The sequence below is a fragment of the Caenorhabditis elegans genome, chromosome I, assembly GCF_000002985.6.
Source record: "Caenorhabditis elegans chromosome I".
NCBI classification, from domain to species: Eukaryota; Metazoa; Nematoda; class Chromadorea; order Rhabditida; family Rhabditidae; genus Caenorhabditis; species Caenorhabditis elegans.
Window position 1 is genome coordinate 11,349,510 of NC_003279.8, and position 14,337 is coordinate 11,363,846.

Genomic DNA, 14,337 nt, shown 5'->3' on the forward strand with positions numbered 1-14,337 from the left:
ATCAGCAAATTGCCGGAGTTGAAAATTTTTGGCAAATCAGCAAATTGCCGGAATTGAAAATTTCGGGCAAATCAGCAAATTGCCGGAATTGAAAATTTCTTACTAATAAGCAAATTGCCGGAATTGAAAATTTCCGGCAAATCAGCTAATTACCGGAATTGAAAATTTCCGGCAAATCAGCAAATTGCCGGAATTAAAAATTTCCGGCAAATCAGCAAATTGCCGGAATTGAAAATTTCGGGCAAATCAGCAAATTGCCGGAATTGAAAATTTCCGGCAAATCAGCAAATTGCCGGAATTGAAAGTTTCGGGCAAATCAGCAAATTGTCGGAATTGAAAATTTCGGGCAAATCAGCAAATTGCCGGAATTGAAAATTTCGGGCAAATCAGCAAATTGACGGAATTGAAAATTTCGGGCAAATCAGCAAATTGCCGGAATTGAAAATTTCGGGCAAATCAGCAAATTGCCGGAGTTGAAAATTTTTGGCAAATCAGCAAATTGCCGGAGTTGAAAATTTTTGGCAAATCAGCAAATTGCCGGAATTGAAAATTTCGGGCAAATCAGCAAATTGCCGGAATTGAAAATTTCTTACTAATAAGCAAATTGCCGGAATTGAAAATTTCCGGCAAATCAGCTAATTACCGGAATTGAAAATTTCCGGCAAATCAGCAAATTGCCGGAATTAAAAATTTCCGGCAAATCAGCAAATTGCCGGAATTGAAAATTTCGGGCAAATCAGCAAATTGCCGGAATTGAAAATTTCCGGCAAATCAGCAAATTGCCGGAATTGAAAGTTTCGGGCAAATCAGCAAATTGTCGGAATTGAAAATTTCGGGCAAATCAGCAAATTGCCGGAATTGAAAATTTCGGGCAAATCAGCAAATTGACGGAATTGAAAATTTCGGGCAAATCAGCAAATTGCCGGAATTGAAAATTTCGGGCAAATCAGCAAATTGCCGGAATTGAAAATTTCTTAGTAATAAGCAAATTGCCGGAATTGAAAATTTCCGGCAAATCAGCTAATTACCGGAATTGAAAATTTCCGGCAAATCAGCAAATTGCCGGAATTAAAAATTTCCGGCAAATCAGCAAATTGCCGGAATTGAAAATTTCCGGCAAATCAGCAAATTGCCGGAATTGAAAATTTCGGGCAAATCAGCAAATTGCCGGAATTGAAAATTCCGTGCAAATAGGCAAATTACCGGTTTTGAAAATTTCGGCAAATCGGCAAATTCGGAAATTGAACATTTCTGGCAAATCGGCAAATTGCCGGAATTGATAATTTCCGGCAAATCAGCAAATCGCCGGAGTTGAAAATTTTTATAGAATTGTGGTGTTCAAAAAACAACAAACTGTCATCATCTCGCCCAGGCTTTATCTAAAACGGTTTTTGAATAAGAAATCTGCAGCTTCCTTGTCCAAAAAACCTGCTTATTTGCCGGTCTGCGGACAGAATCGTACTAGACACGCACATATTGCAACTGGGGGGAATGGCAACTATTTGAATGTGTTAATCTTTAAATATTGAACAAATGATATGAAACTAAAGATATATGCAAGACTACTTTCAAAGGGGGTCCAAGAGAAATAATTCGGCAAAATGGGAGTAGTTCAGTGTAGCACTAATACAAATAAGAAATTTCATAAAATGAGATAGGTGCATCTTGGTCAGGCGTAGGCTGCCTTAAAATTGCATAAACTTCTGTATTATAAATGTATAATGTATAGTAATGTATAAATTAATTTATAAGCTATAAAAAATTCCTGTGATCTTTTTTTGCAATTTAATGCTTCCAATTAAATTATTCAATCTTAAAACTGCATATCTCTATTATTCAGGTATGAGATAGGCCTAATTGAAATGTAGGTGTGCTTGACGGCATTTAACTTTTGTCTACATACATGTTGAATGATCCAAAACAACCGAATATCATAATAAAACACACCAAAAAAATTTTAGATTTTTCATAATTTCCGGTCAAAGTTTTGGCAAATTGGCAAAATTTTGAAAAAAAAAAGAGCTTTTGAGGAAATCCAAAGTAATGTCGCATGTTTCGACGCCTATAATGTTTTAATACAAATAATTAAAATTAAATTGAAGTATAAAAATGTAGGAAAAAAAAATTTTTTGGTCGCCTTCCAAAATTATAAGTGGCACTACTGAGTCACTTTTTGACAATAGATAAAAAAAAATTTTAACTTTTTTTTTTTTGAAAAGTTTTAATATGGTATTCGGTACTTTAGGAGTAGTTTTTATCATTTTCCCCACTGGCGCTACTCCACCTTTAAGCCTAAAAGTGTACGGAGATAGGCACTTCTTACACCTATCCATCATCCGACACCAAAAAGATACCGATTGATAAGAATGTGATAACAAGAGAGGATTTTGAAACAAACAACAAATTGTCACCATCTCGCCCAAGTTTTATCTAAAACGGTTTTTGAATAAGAAATCTGAAGCTTCCTTGTCGGCAAAACCTGCTACGCACATATTATAACGATGGGGGCGCAAGATAAAAGGGGCCTGCGGCAGGCCTACTTTGGCTTGAAATCGTCAAGCCGGCTCAAAATTGCTCCTTCGTCGGGAAACGCTTTGTTAAAAGGGTCTGGAAAAAATGAGGAAAAAACTGTGCAGTAAGCCAGAGTTATGCTTAGGCCTTTATAACAATAGGCCGTATTGCACCTAGCTTCCTCTTTTCACTAAGAGCAAGTCCATATCCAAAGGATCTGTTTACCTGACAATATTTGGACTTTTTCAAGCCTGGCTTCCAATATACCAATATTTCAAAATATTAACAACTATAAAAAATTTCTACGACCGTTTTTCTGTAATTTTAACAAAGATGCCTATACTGTGACCAAGACCAAGCAGGCCTGAAGTAGGCATAAGTACCTATAGGTATACCTGCCCGCCTTCAATGTGTAACATTGAGGCTAATAGCCAGGCGGTAGGCAGGCATGACTACCTTCAACGTACACCTCACACCTATCCATCATCAAACACCGGAGAGATATGAACTTCTGGTTTTTTTTTTGCAGAACTGTGGTCAGGTAGATGGTTTGAAACAAACAACAAATTGTCATAGCCCTGTTTTATCTCATTAGCAAATCGGTTTTGGAACAGGAGAATTTGCAGAGATTCCCTGGCAGAATACTTGATATTTACCGGATTGAAAAGGTAATCGTACTAAACACGCACATATTGCAACGACAGTCTAGGAAGCATCTATTCTTATGTTGATTGGGATGTTCCAAACTTTAAAGGTGGGGTACCGAAATTTGAGATTTTGCTTTTTTAAATCCAAAATGGCCCAAAACTACCGAATTTCTTAATGAGACGTTCTGAAAGTTTTTCAAAAAAAAAGTTATGGCCGCTCAACGTTTTGGAAAAAAATGTCAAATTTTTTGCTAAAATCTCAAATTTTGGCAGATTCTCGGTGTCGCAGCGGTTGGAACTTAATTTTTATTTTATTGTCATCCTTTATTGCATGTTTTGGCATTTTATTAGTATTTATGAATTTAAACAAAACTTGAGATTTTAGCTAAAAATGGACCATTTTTTTCAAAACTTTGAGCGGCCATAACTTTTTTTTTGAAAAATTTTCAGAACTTCTCATTACGAAATTTGGTAGTTTTGGATCATTTTAAGTCTAAAAAAGCAGAGTCTCAAATTTCGGTACCCCACCTTAAAGTAAAAATGAATAAATGGGTTCTATGAAAGGTAAAAATTAGTAGTAGGTAGGCGTAGGTCGCCTTAAAACAAAGGTGTAACGTTTCGAATTTCGTAGGCAATCTGAAACTGAACCCAACCAAGGCATGTATTCAAAATCCGATATGTGGAAGGTAATCATGAAGACTAGGGTCTTCTGGCTCTGATGATATTCAGATCAGGGTCGTGCGGCTCTTTTCTCGGCGCATATGAAAATTCTATTTTTTCAGTGTTTTAGCAAGAAAGAGTTTTCAAATGATTATACCAGTTGAATAGCTGGAGCAATAAGCTTATCATTAAACAAATAAATTTGAAAAAAAAGTGGTTAGAGATATACGCCTTGAACAAAAAAAACCGAGAGGGAGTCATTCGGCTCTCGGCGCATTGCGAATGGTATGAAATGTTGTGTACACATTTTTTCAAATTTTATTTTTTTAATGATAAGCTTATTGCTCCAGCTAATCAACTAGTATAATCATTCGCAAGCGTTTTCTTACTAAAACACTGAAAAATCGAATTTTCAGATGCGCCGAGAAAAGAACCGCACAGCCGAGATTCAGATGACCTTTTCCCGACTCCATAAGGTTCCAGCTGGTTTAATTGTCTCTAATGACTTGGCAGGTGGTCAGAGAAGACTCAATTGAATTGTTCTAGAAGGTTCTGTCAATATGTAGTGCTCTTTTCCGGATGTTTAAAGCCATAAGGCCAAATTGGTCAGCTGGCTCCGCTCTTCCAAAATATTCAGATCTTCTCAATTAGTCTCTCCTGATAGTTTTGATGTTTGGTACATCAATTTTCAAACTTTTCTCCTATATTCTAGCATTTTAAAAAATTTCAGAAGCCGTAACTGACTTTGTTCCAGAATCTGTAGCTCATCCAGCTCAGCCAGCCGTACAACTTTTTTTAAACATTCAAAGACTTCTAGACAGGGCTGTGCGGTTGATGACTCGGCTGATGGAGCAAATCAACGTTTTTCAACGTGTGAGCAATATCGGCTGAGCCTTGAGCTTCTTATTCTAGAAGGAATTTTTTTAAAGTGCGCAAACTTTCCCGAAACACTCATGTTTTCAATCAGCCGACAGCCGAATTTCTTCTAGAATGAGAAGCTCAAGGCTCCGCCGATACGGTAAATACAATGATGAAAAACTTGATTTACTCCATCAGCCGATTAGGCACTGCTTCCAGATACTCAATTAGCTCCGAGCTCTTTATTTTTTATAGCTCTCCCCGGTTTTACCATAAATCTCCTTTCCCAGTTCAACGGTTCTTCAATTAGCACACAGTAAGTGATCGATATATATACAGATATAAGGTCATCGAGGATCCCACTTACCGTGGGAGACGCTACAGATACTGATCGATACATTCCAGCAGGCTCTTTTTTGCGCGTCCTACCCATATCGCTTATTCACTACCAGATTTAGTCATTCTGGTCTTCTGCAGCCTTACTGAGCAGACCATCTTTTCTTTTCTCTTCCTTTGCTTTGTGTTTTCCTAGTTTTCTACAGGCCCTTCTTTTGTTTCTGATGCATTTTACCCTCCCATTCCTGTTACAATTACAAATGTCAAAACCACTCTGGTAAACCATTTATCTGCAAAAAAAGTTCATATTTCCCTTGCTTGCTTACTTTCTCCACAATTTCTAGTAAGTATCTTAAAGAAATTATATTTCCCCCTAAATTGAAATACGTTTTGCACCCACTTACAAAACGATCGATCCATAATAACAACGCTGTCTTATAAATTCAAATCGACAAATCCCAAATGACAATTATCGATTTTTTGCCTTGAATTTGAACTATTCCCCATTTGAGACGCTAAACAATCGATCAGATTATTGCGCGTCCTATCCACACCGATCGTCCATTTCCAGACTCCTTCATTCTGGCTTACTGCAGGCTCACTGAACAGTCCATTCTTATTTCTTCTCTTGCTCTTTCCTCAATCTTTTTTAAAAACCATTTTCTTTTACTACCTTTTCCATTTTCAAAACCCTAATTACTCTAATTTCAGATAATGCCAGTCAAAGTGCTTAACTTTCCATCCGTTGTTCTTCAACATTTCCTTGTTGGATTAACCTCCACTGAACTGTAAGTTGTACATCTAAATATATATATATCCCTCTTCCTATTCTAATTACCTTAATTTTTTAGCTTCGAGCTCACTCAATGCTCCCTGAAGAGCAAGGATCGAGTCCGCCCGTACGAGAAGTCCAACAAGACATTCCGAATGGCAGTTGACTTCCAGAGAAACTGGGTTGATATCAGAGGAGTCTATCGGTTTTATGTGAAAGAGCTCGTAGATGGGAAACTTCCAAAGACTTATGGAAAAATGGGAGTTCGTGAATTCGGAGATAAGAAGGTTCAAGTTGAACTTGATGAGAATGAGAAGACTATCAACATTTTCTGGCCAACAACTGAAAAAGAAGATCGGACTTTTGCTGTCATGAAGGTTGCCGAGCACTTCATCTACACCCTTGGGCTCGGAGAGTTTGAATCTGTTACTCTTGGACAGGAGAACCATGCTGGAAGGATCATTGACTGGGCCAATGAGAAGAATCTCAACATTGCCAACTTCACCATCGGAAACGTCGATAAGGAACATGACGACGTCGATAAGGTTGCTGAGAAGCTGTACTCGGCTTCATTCTTCAAGAAGGTCTCTGCCAACTTCAAGTGTCTCATCAATCCAACCGAAGCTTTCAAACCAAATGAGTTCCTTCCCGGAATCCCAAAGAATACCAACATGATCTTCTTCCACGGAGCTCACTGGATGACTATTGACACTCTCAAGGATTTCACTGCTTGCTCTGTAATTCTTTATGATTGTAAATTCACAAATAAGGATATCAACGAGTTTATCAAATTGTGGAAGAATAAGGAATTTGAAAGAATCTTCTACATCTCCATCAATGTTCCACAAGGAAGCGGATTCAAGTTGACGGAGGTTATTGCAGGATTAGATGGATTCGGAGAGTAAGTTGACTTGAGAATTTAGAATTAAGAACTTAGAATTTGTTTTAATATTTTAATTTCAATTTATTAATTTCAGAATCGAAAACGACGCTACCACAATGAAAAGAGAGGATGGAAAGGAAATCGAAGTCTCTGTTCTTGACGAAAAGAAACAAATCAGAATTGTTGTTGATTAATTTATAATTGTTTGTTTTTCTACTTCCGCTAAATGAATAAATGCTTCATTGTCAAAAACTATATTGCTACCGATACTTACATTACCAATCATTTAGATCGCATCAAATATGTTCAATTTAAGTTTTGTTGGTGCTCGTTAAATGTAACGTAAATTTAGTTAGAGTGGTTTTTATTAATAGTAATTTGTTTCTGAAAAACTAATTTATTCCAAAAGTACGTTAATCCTACCGTACCCTTACAGTACCCAACACCCCTAAAAACTGTTTACGTAGGAGAACTTTATGCCTGCATGCCTACCATATGCTTTGAACCTTTTATCGTCTGGGTTAGCTTCGAAGCCTGTGAACAGGGTTCTGGGCAGAGCTCATAACTGTGCTCATTTTTAAGGTAGTTTTAAAACATTTTAATACGGGTACTCTTAAGTTTTTGTACAATTCCGCCAATTTCAAAGAATTTACAAGGTTCAAGTTTTTTTTCGCAGAAATGGCCAATGTTCATTTTTTTTAGTTTTGGAGATTTTTTGACAAGCTTTTTATTCATATTTATTCATAGCAACAGTTTTTCCAAGAAACATGCTAACTCTGAAGTTACAGCATACAACGCAGGAAAAAAGACACAAAAAACAAAAAATTGTTATGCCGTTGGATTGCTAACTTTTTTCCAATGCTATGGGTACATTTCTGGATGTAGAAATTAAATTTTAGCCTCTCTAGAGGGGTTTTGTATCCGAGTTATTTTTTACAGGCAATTTTGCCGAAATTACAAAAAAAATTGGATTTTTGGGAGTTTTCATAGATTTGGATTCTAAATTTTTTTAAAGGTTATGGATAAGTTTCTGGACCTACAAGTTGTATTTTAGCCGCGCTAGAGGAGTTTATGTTTCGAATTCAAATTTCACGGGAAATAGATTGTTACACGAAAGAATAGATTGTTACAATGAAAAAATAGATTGTTACACGAAAAAATAGATTGTTACACGAAAAAATAGATTGTTACACAAAAAAATAGATTGTTACACAAAAAAATAGATATTATTCTTCACTGAAAAGCAAAAGGAGGGGAATGGAAACGATAGCCTTCACCCATCGCTCACCCATTAGCGAGCCGCTAACATGCGAACGGCGGCCCACCGGTGTGCGCGCTGTTCGTGTGTCGGCGGTTCCCCCCTCGCCTATATGCGGTCCACCGGTGGGCCGCCGCTCGCACTTGGCGCTTTACCTGTGTGAGGAAATCTTAGGTCCTCGGTGACTGCGATAAAAATGTTTGTTTGTTTTTTCTGGACTTTTTTTTCTTTATTAGTCTTGCCAAAAATACAAAAAAAAATTTGGAATTTTGGGAGAGTTTCTATAAAATTGGATTGCTAACTTTTTTCCAATACTATGGGTACATTTCTGGATCTAGAAATTAAATTTTAGCCGCTCTAGAGGGGTTTTTGTCATGTACTGACAAAAATCAAAGAAAATTGTGTCCTTGTGGTAGAAAGCTAGTCTAGTTCGATATGGAATTTAAAAAAATTTTAAAAATTAATAATGTGAACATTTTTTACTTAGATTTACAATAGCCGCATTAGGGGAGCTTTTGTAGAAAATCAATTTTTACAGGGTAAATCCTGATAGTTGTTTATTGAGAAACCAGGCTTTTTGTTAAAAGCTCGATCATGTGTACTGGCAGCCAATCGAAAGGCTGGTGTAAGGTAGACATGAATACCTAAAGTATTAAATATTGGTAGCAATATAGTTTTTGACAATGAAGCATTTATTCATTTAGCGGAAGTAGAAAAACAAACAATTATAAATTAATCAACAACAATTCTGATTTGTTTCTTTTCGTCAAGAACAGAGACTTCGATTTCCTTTCCATCCTCTCTTTTCATTGTGGTAGCGTCGTTTTCGATTCTGAAATTAATAAATTGAAATTAAAATATTAAAACAAATTCTAAGTTCTTAATTCTAAATTCTCAAGTCAACTTACTCTCCGAATCCATCTAATCCTGCAATAACCTCCGTCAACTTGAATCCGCTTCCTTGTGGAACATTGATGGAGATGTAGAAGATTCTTTCAAATTCCTTATTCTTCCACAATTTGATAAACTCGTTGATATCCTTATTTGTGAATTTACAATCATAAAGAATTACAGAGCAAGCAGTGAAATCCTTGAGAGTGTCAATAGTCATCCAGTGAGCTCCGTGGAAGAAGATCATGTTGGTATTCTTTGGGATTCCGGGAAGGAACTCATTTGGTTTGAAAGCTTCGGTTGGATTGATGAGACACTTGAAGTTGGCAGAGACCTTCTTGAAGAATGAAGCCGAGTACAGCTTCTCAGCAACCTTATCGACGTCGTCATGTTCCTTATCGACGTTTCCGATGGTGAAGTTGGCAATGTTGAGATTCTTCTCATTGGCCCAGTCAATGATCCTTCCAGCATGGTTCTCCTGTCCAAGAGTAACAGATTCAAACTCTCCGAGCCCAAGGGTGTAGATGAAGTGCTCGGCAACCTTCATGACAGCAAAAGTCCGATCTTCTTTTTCAGTTGTTGGCCAGAAAATGTTGATAGTCTTCTCATTCTCATCAAGTTCAACTTGAACCTTCTTATCTCCGAATTCACGAACTCCCATTTTTCCATAAGTCTTTGGAAGTTTCCCATCTACGAGCTCTTTCACATAAAACCGATAGACTCCTCTGATATCAACCCAGTTTCTCTGGAAGTCAACTGCCATTCGGAATGTCTTGTTGGACTTCTCGTACGGGCGGACTCGATCCTTGCTCTTCAGGGAGCATTGAGTGAGCTCGAAGCTAAAAAATTAAGGTAATTAGAATAGGAAGAGGGATATATATATATTTAGATGTACAACTTACAGTTCAGTGGAGGTTAATCCAACAAGGAAATGTTGAAGAACAACGGATGGAAAGTTAAGCACTTTGACTGGCATTATCTGAAATTAGAGTAATTAGGGTTTTGAAAATGGAAAAGGTAGTAAAAGAAAATGGTTTTAAAAAAAGATTGAGGAAAGAGCAAGAGAAGAAATAAGAATGGACTGTTCAGTGAGCCTGCAGTAAGCCAGAATGAAAGAGTCTGGAAATGGACGATCGGTGTGGATAGGACGCGCTCCGAAAAAAAATCGATAATTGTCACTTGGGATTTATCGATTTAAATCTGTGGGACAGCTGTTTCTTAAGAACATGCACAATGTGTGATTTATGGTCGATTTTTGGATTAATTTACCTATTTTTGAGTAAAATTTTGTGCAAAACTTCGAAAAAATAAGTTCGTTAGGATGCTTAGAAATTGTAACAGCAAAAAAAAATATTAACCGTTTTTTTTTAAAATCACGATAGATGGTTTACCAGGAAAGTTTAGACATTGGTAATTGTAACAGGAGTGGGAGAATAAGACTGGAGAACTAAAATGTAACAGGGGGCAAAAGGAGGGTCTGTAGAAAATCTAGAAAACAAAGAAAAGGTAAGCAAAAGAGAAGATGGTCTGCTCAGGAAGGCTGCAGAAGACCAGAATGAATATGTCTGGATGTGAACGAGCGATATGGGTAGAACGCGCAAAAATCTGATCGATAAGTTGTTGAGCGTCTCAAATGGGGAATAGTTCAAGTTCAAGGCACCTGCTGCAAGTGGACAGACCACTTCGGTGGGAAGAGTTTAGGTCGATGCATCATGTCTTCTAGACCTATAGATTTCGAAAGTAGGTCGACTTGCTCCTTTCCATGTAGTGAAACTTATCGATTTGCCATTTTGTGAGTAGCCTGGTGAGTAGGATGAATTGCAGGGATAGAAGAGCTTTCTAGGATTATTAGAAAAAGAGCAGGAGAAATTTAAAGTGGACTGAATAAATTGCACCAAAATTTCAAAAAATCAGAGCTCTCAAATTTTATCGAATTTTCTAGACCATTATTTAATTTCCTCAAGGTATACTATAAAACGTGTGAGCTGCAATTGCCGGTTTGCCGAATTGCCGAAATTTTTATTTTCGGCAAATTGTCAATTTGCCGATTTGCCGGATATCAAATTGCCGGAAGTTTTTAAAGGAATTTTCCATAAGACGGCAACACCTGAAACTGTGCCTTTTTGAACTTTTTCCTCGTTTTCTTTGGATATTTACATAGAATTTGCTTACTTTTCAAAGCAGATGTAGGAATATTCATAGGATATTAAAATTGAAAATTTTTTTGTAAATGCATTTTTTCTGGCAAATTCGGCAAATATTATAACCGGTTTGTATTTACCGGTTTGCCGATTTGCTAGAAATTTTTAATTCCGGCAGTTTGCCGCTTTGCCGGAAATTTTCATTTGTCAATTCCGGCAGTTTGCCGATTTGCCGATTTACCGGAAATTTTTAATTCCGACAGTTTGCCGATTCGCCGGAAATTTTCATTTTTCAATTCCGGCAGTTTGCCGATTTGCCGGAAATTTTCATTTTTCAATTCCGGCAGTTTACCGATTTGCGGGAAATTTTAACCTTTCCATAAACTTTCAAAAACTTTCCATAAAATTTCAGATGTTGCTCAAAATGTACTGAAGATTCCAGAATCTTCCAGAAGACTCTCCAATTTTTCCATAACTTCATAAACTTTTCTAGAACTCTATAGGAAGCCTAATATGATATTTGGAACCAGAGTGCCAGAGAACCTCTAGGACCAAGTTTTCTTGAATTTATCCGATATTTGTGGGATTTTTTTGTTAAAATAAATAATTTTTATAACATTGATAAGAATGCAATTTATTTCGTGGCGGAAAAACAAAAAAAAAAACAAAAATTCAAACGATTAATCAATAACAATTCTGATTTGTTGTCCGACCTCCAAGACGCTGACGTTTGCAACCTTTCCATCGTCTCTGGTCATCTTGGTTGAATCGTTTTCAATTCTGAAATTAATATTATAAATTTAAATTTAAATTTAAATTTTATTCTAAAGTCAACTTACTCTTCGAATCCCTCAATTCCAGCGATAACCTCCTCCAACTTGAACTCCTTTCCTTGTGGAACATTGATTGAGATGTAGAAGATTCTGTGGAACTCCTTGTTCTTCCACAATTTGATATATTCATTGATATCCTTATTTGTGAACTTAGCATCATAAAGAACCACCGAGCAAGCAGTGAAATCCCTGAGATCTTCAAAAGTCATCCGCTTTAGAAACGCTTGTCAGCCTAAAAAGGGTTCAGGAAAAATGGCTGTGCAGCCGAGTTTTTCAATCCCAAACCACTAAAATCTCTGGTTTTCAGCCGACTCCCTCAAGTCATCGGTCCACCGCCTCAAGACGCTAGCCCGTGTAACTAATGGAATCTCCATTCAACAAGGCCTCAACACTGGTACCATTCCTCCCGACGATCTGATCTCCGAGCTTCTCCGTTTTGGATCAGTAACTCCTACTCAGACTGCTGTGATGAACATGTCAATGATCCATGAAGCTGTCGAGACGATGAAGAATCTTCCGATTACTCTTAGGTCTGTACTGTAATTCTTGAATACTTGCTACCTCACGTAAGCCTAAGTCTAAGCTTTAATCTAAGCCAAAGCTTAAACCAAAATTTCTGCTAACAAATTTGGAATCTTAGTAAAAATCCTGTAAAGCTGGGGACAATTCGAGAGGCTATTTGGCTTGTGGAAAAATAGAGTATATTTTGGAAAATCTGTATTACCTCTATTGAATTCAACCTATTATACTGGAGCCTAAGCCTACACCTAAGCCTACACCTAACTCTCGTTAAAATGGCCAGCAAATGAGAATGCTAAACGCGCTCTACTGATAATTGTTTTGAAACGTGGCTGCGTATTTCACGTGGAAAAAAACAAGCAAATTCTTCAATTTTCACAAAATCGCGTGGAAGTTATTCCAATAAATCGATAATTGCTCGTATTTTCTTCCAAATTTCAGAAGAACAACGGCACTTTCAAATCAGTGTACAAAGCCAAAGCCTGAGCCTAAGTCTAAGCCTAAGGCTGAGCCTAGGCCTTGACAACAGAAAATGAAAACAACATCGGACTACCGTACAGTTTTCCGACACTCACTGAGTCGGCCGTTTTAGAACTTTCGCGAAGTTTCTGGATGTACCCAGTTCAACAAATTATTAACGCGTTTCTCAATGTGCATTAAATGTTCAAAAGTCCGCTTTTATGGGACATACAACCATCACAAGACGTTACTTACCATTACTAGCACGATCCACACGAGACTTGATCGGAATCGAGGCATCTCCAACTTTCCTTCCATGAATTGTGCTCTCAAGGCCATGGCTCTTTGCACGATCCACATGGAATCCAACGTCATTGACCGGAACGGAAGCATCTACAAATTTCCTTTATTAAATTTTGCTCTGAAATCTACAGTATTTACCGTAATCCAACTGTTTTCCAGTGACAATTAATGACTGTGTAAGTGCAGTGGCAACAAGAAATAGTACTGAAAAAATGAGTATGTTAAGCTGAAAAACGCTGAAAAATTTTGAAAAAATTTTGAAAAAAAACGCTGAAAAATTTTGAAAAAAACTCACTACATGTCGGAATATTACTTCGCATCCCACTTTGAAATCTTCTCTTCTCGGCTTGACAAGACGATATGATAAAACGAAGAACTGATTTTTCAAACTGACGAGTTTGGAAAAATAATCATAGATAAGATCTGAACACGTATTGACGTGAAAGGTCACATTTTGAAATTTAAACTTTTTAAATTTTAAATTTTAGGAATTCCAAAATGAAACGTGTTTTTATTTTTAAAAAAATTATCGATTTTTATTGAAAATTATTGATTTTTATACTTTTATCGATTTTGCTGGAAGTTAATTGATTTTTAGAAAAAATTTATCGATTTTTATAACATTTTATCGATGTTTTTTAAAATTTATTGATTTTTCTGGAAGTTTGATGATTTTCAGATACCTGTATTTTTATTTTCTGCACAAGTTTTCGCGTCTTTCAAGGCCGCTTTGAGGGCTTTTATGAATATGAAAAATTGTGGAAGTGCATTAAAGAATATTAAATTCCTTTTTGCCACAAAAGTAGCGAAAAATATTGCTCATCTTCAGAAAAAAAAGGCATGGACAATTGCCGGAATTTAAAACTTCCGGCAAACCGGCAAACCGGCAAATTGCCGATTTGCCGAATGTGCTGGAAAAACAGGAATTGTCGAAAATTTTCGGAACTTTCTCGGCATCGATTTTTTAAAGGATTTTATAGATTTTTTAAACAGAATTTTATCGACTTTTTATTAGAAATTTATCGATTTTTTGAACAGAAACAAAAGTCAGGTAGGTGTCCTGTTTGTCGTGCTCTACGAGCAGCACAATGGAAAAAATTAGTTCAAAAATTGGGGATTTTATTGATTTTTTTACAGAATATATTGATTTTTTTACAGAATATTTTTTTACTTGATTTTTTTACTTTATCGATTTAAAATTTTTTTAAATCAATGTTTTGGAGGTTTTTATCGATTTTTTAATATAATTTTATCGATTTTCAACTA

General features: G+C 36.5%; 3 protein-coding genes across 3 annotated transcripts; 1 reads left to right on the forward strand and 2 right to left on the reverse strand.

Moving 5' to 3' along the window:
- Positions 1–5,726: 5,726 nt before the first annotated feature.
- On the forward strand, positions 5,727–6,861 carry pes-2.1 (F-box domain-containing protein; the record flags this gene model as incomplete). The annotated part of the gene is made up of 3 exons (NM_060508.3): positions 5,727–5,800; positions 5,864–6,685; positions 6,762–6,861. The coding sequence occupies 3 exons, from the start codon at positions 5,727–5,729 to the stop codon at positions 6,859–6,861; spliced, it is 996 nt and encodes a 331-aa protein (NP_492909.1).
- Positions 6,862–8,568: 1,707 nt separating this feature from the next.
- Positions 8,569–9,796, reverse strand: pes-2.2 (F-box domain-containing protein). Its single transcript, NM_060509.5, has 3 exons — positions 9,719–9,796; positions 8,834–9,655; positions 8,569–8,757 (listed from the first exon to the last, which is right to left on the reverse strand). The coding sequence occupies exons 1-3, from the start codon at positions 9,790–9,792 to the stop codon at positions 8,658–8,660; spliced, it is 996 nt and encodes a 331-aa protein (NP_492910.1). The 5' UTR covers positions 9,793–9,796; the 3' UTR covers positions 8,569–8,657.
- A 1,779-nt stretch (positions 9,797–11,575) lies between these two features.
- Positions 11,576–13,437, reverse strand: F56G4.7 (F-box associated domain-containing protein). The gene is made up of 5 exons (NM_001026339.2): positions 13,367–13,437; positions 13,210–13,275; positions 13,024–13,161; positions 11,797–11,986; positions 11,576–11,737 (listed from the first exon to the last, which is right to left on the reverse strand). Exons 1-5 carry the CDS (start codon positions 13,389–13,391, stop codon positions 11,638–11,640), a joined length of 519 nt encoding a protein of 172 aa, NP_001021510.1. The 5' UTR covers positions 13,392–13,437; the 3' UTR covers positions 11,576–11,637.
- Between the last annotated feature and the right edge of the window lie 900 nt (positions 13,438–14,337).

Excerpts from the sequence above, each read along its gene's own strand:
- pes-2.2 (NM_060509.5), bottom strand. The coding sequence starts at position 9,792 with ATGCCAGTCAAAGTGCTTAACTTTCCATCCGTTGTTCTTCAACATTTC. Across the intron at positions 9,656-9,718 it reads GGATTAACCTCCACTGAACT|CTTCGAGCTCACTCAATGCT; the intron begins GTAAGTTGTACA and ends TTAATTTTTTAG. Across the intron at positions 8,758-8,833 it reads GGATTAGATGGATTCGGAGA|AATCGAAAACGACGCTACCA; the intron begins GTAAGTTGACTT and ends TATTAATTTCAG.
- F56G4.7 (NM_001026339.2), bottom strand. The coding sequence starts at position 13,391 with ATGCGAAGTAATATTCCGACATGTA. Across the intron at positions 13,162-13,209 it reads TGGAAAACAGTTGGATTACG|ATGCTTCCGTTCCGGTCAAT; the intron begins GTAAATACTGTA and ends GGAAATTTGTAG. Across the intron at positions 11,738-11,796 it reads GGAATTGAGGGATTCGAAGA|AATTGAAAACGATTCAACCA; the intron begins GTAAGTTGACTT and ends TATTAATTTCAG.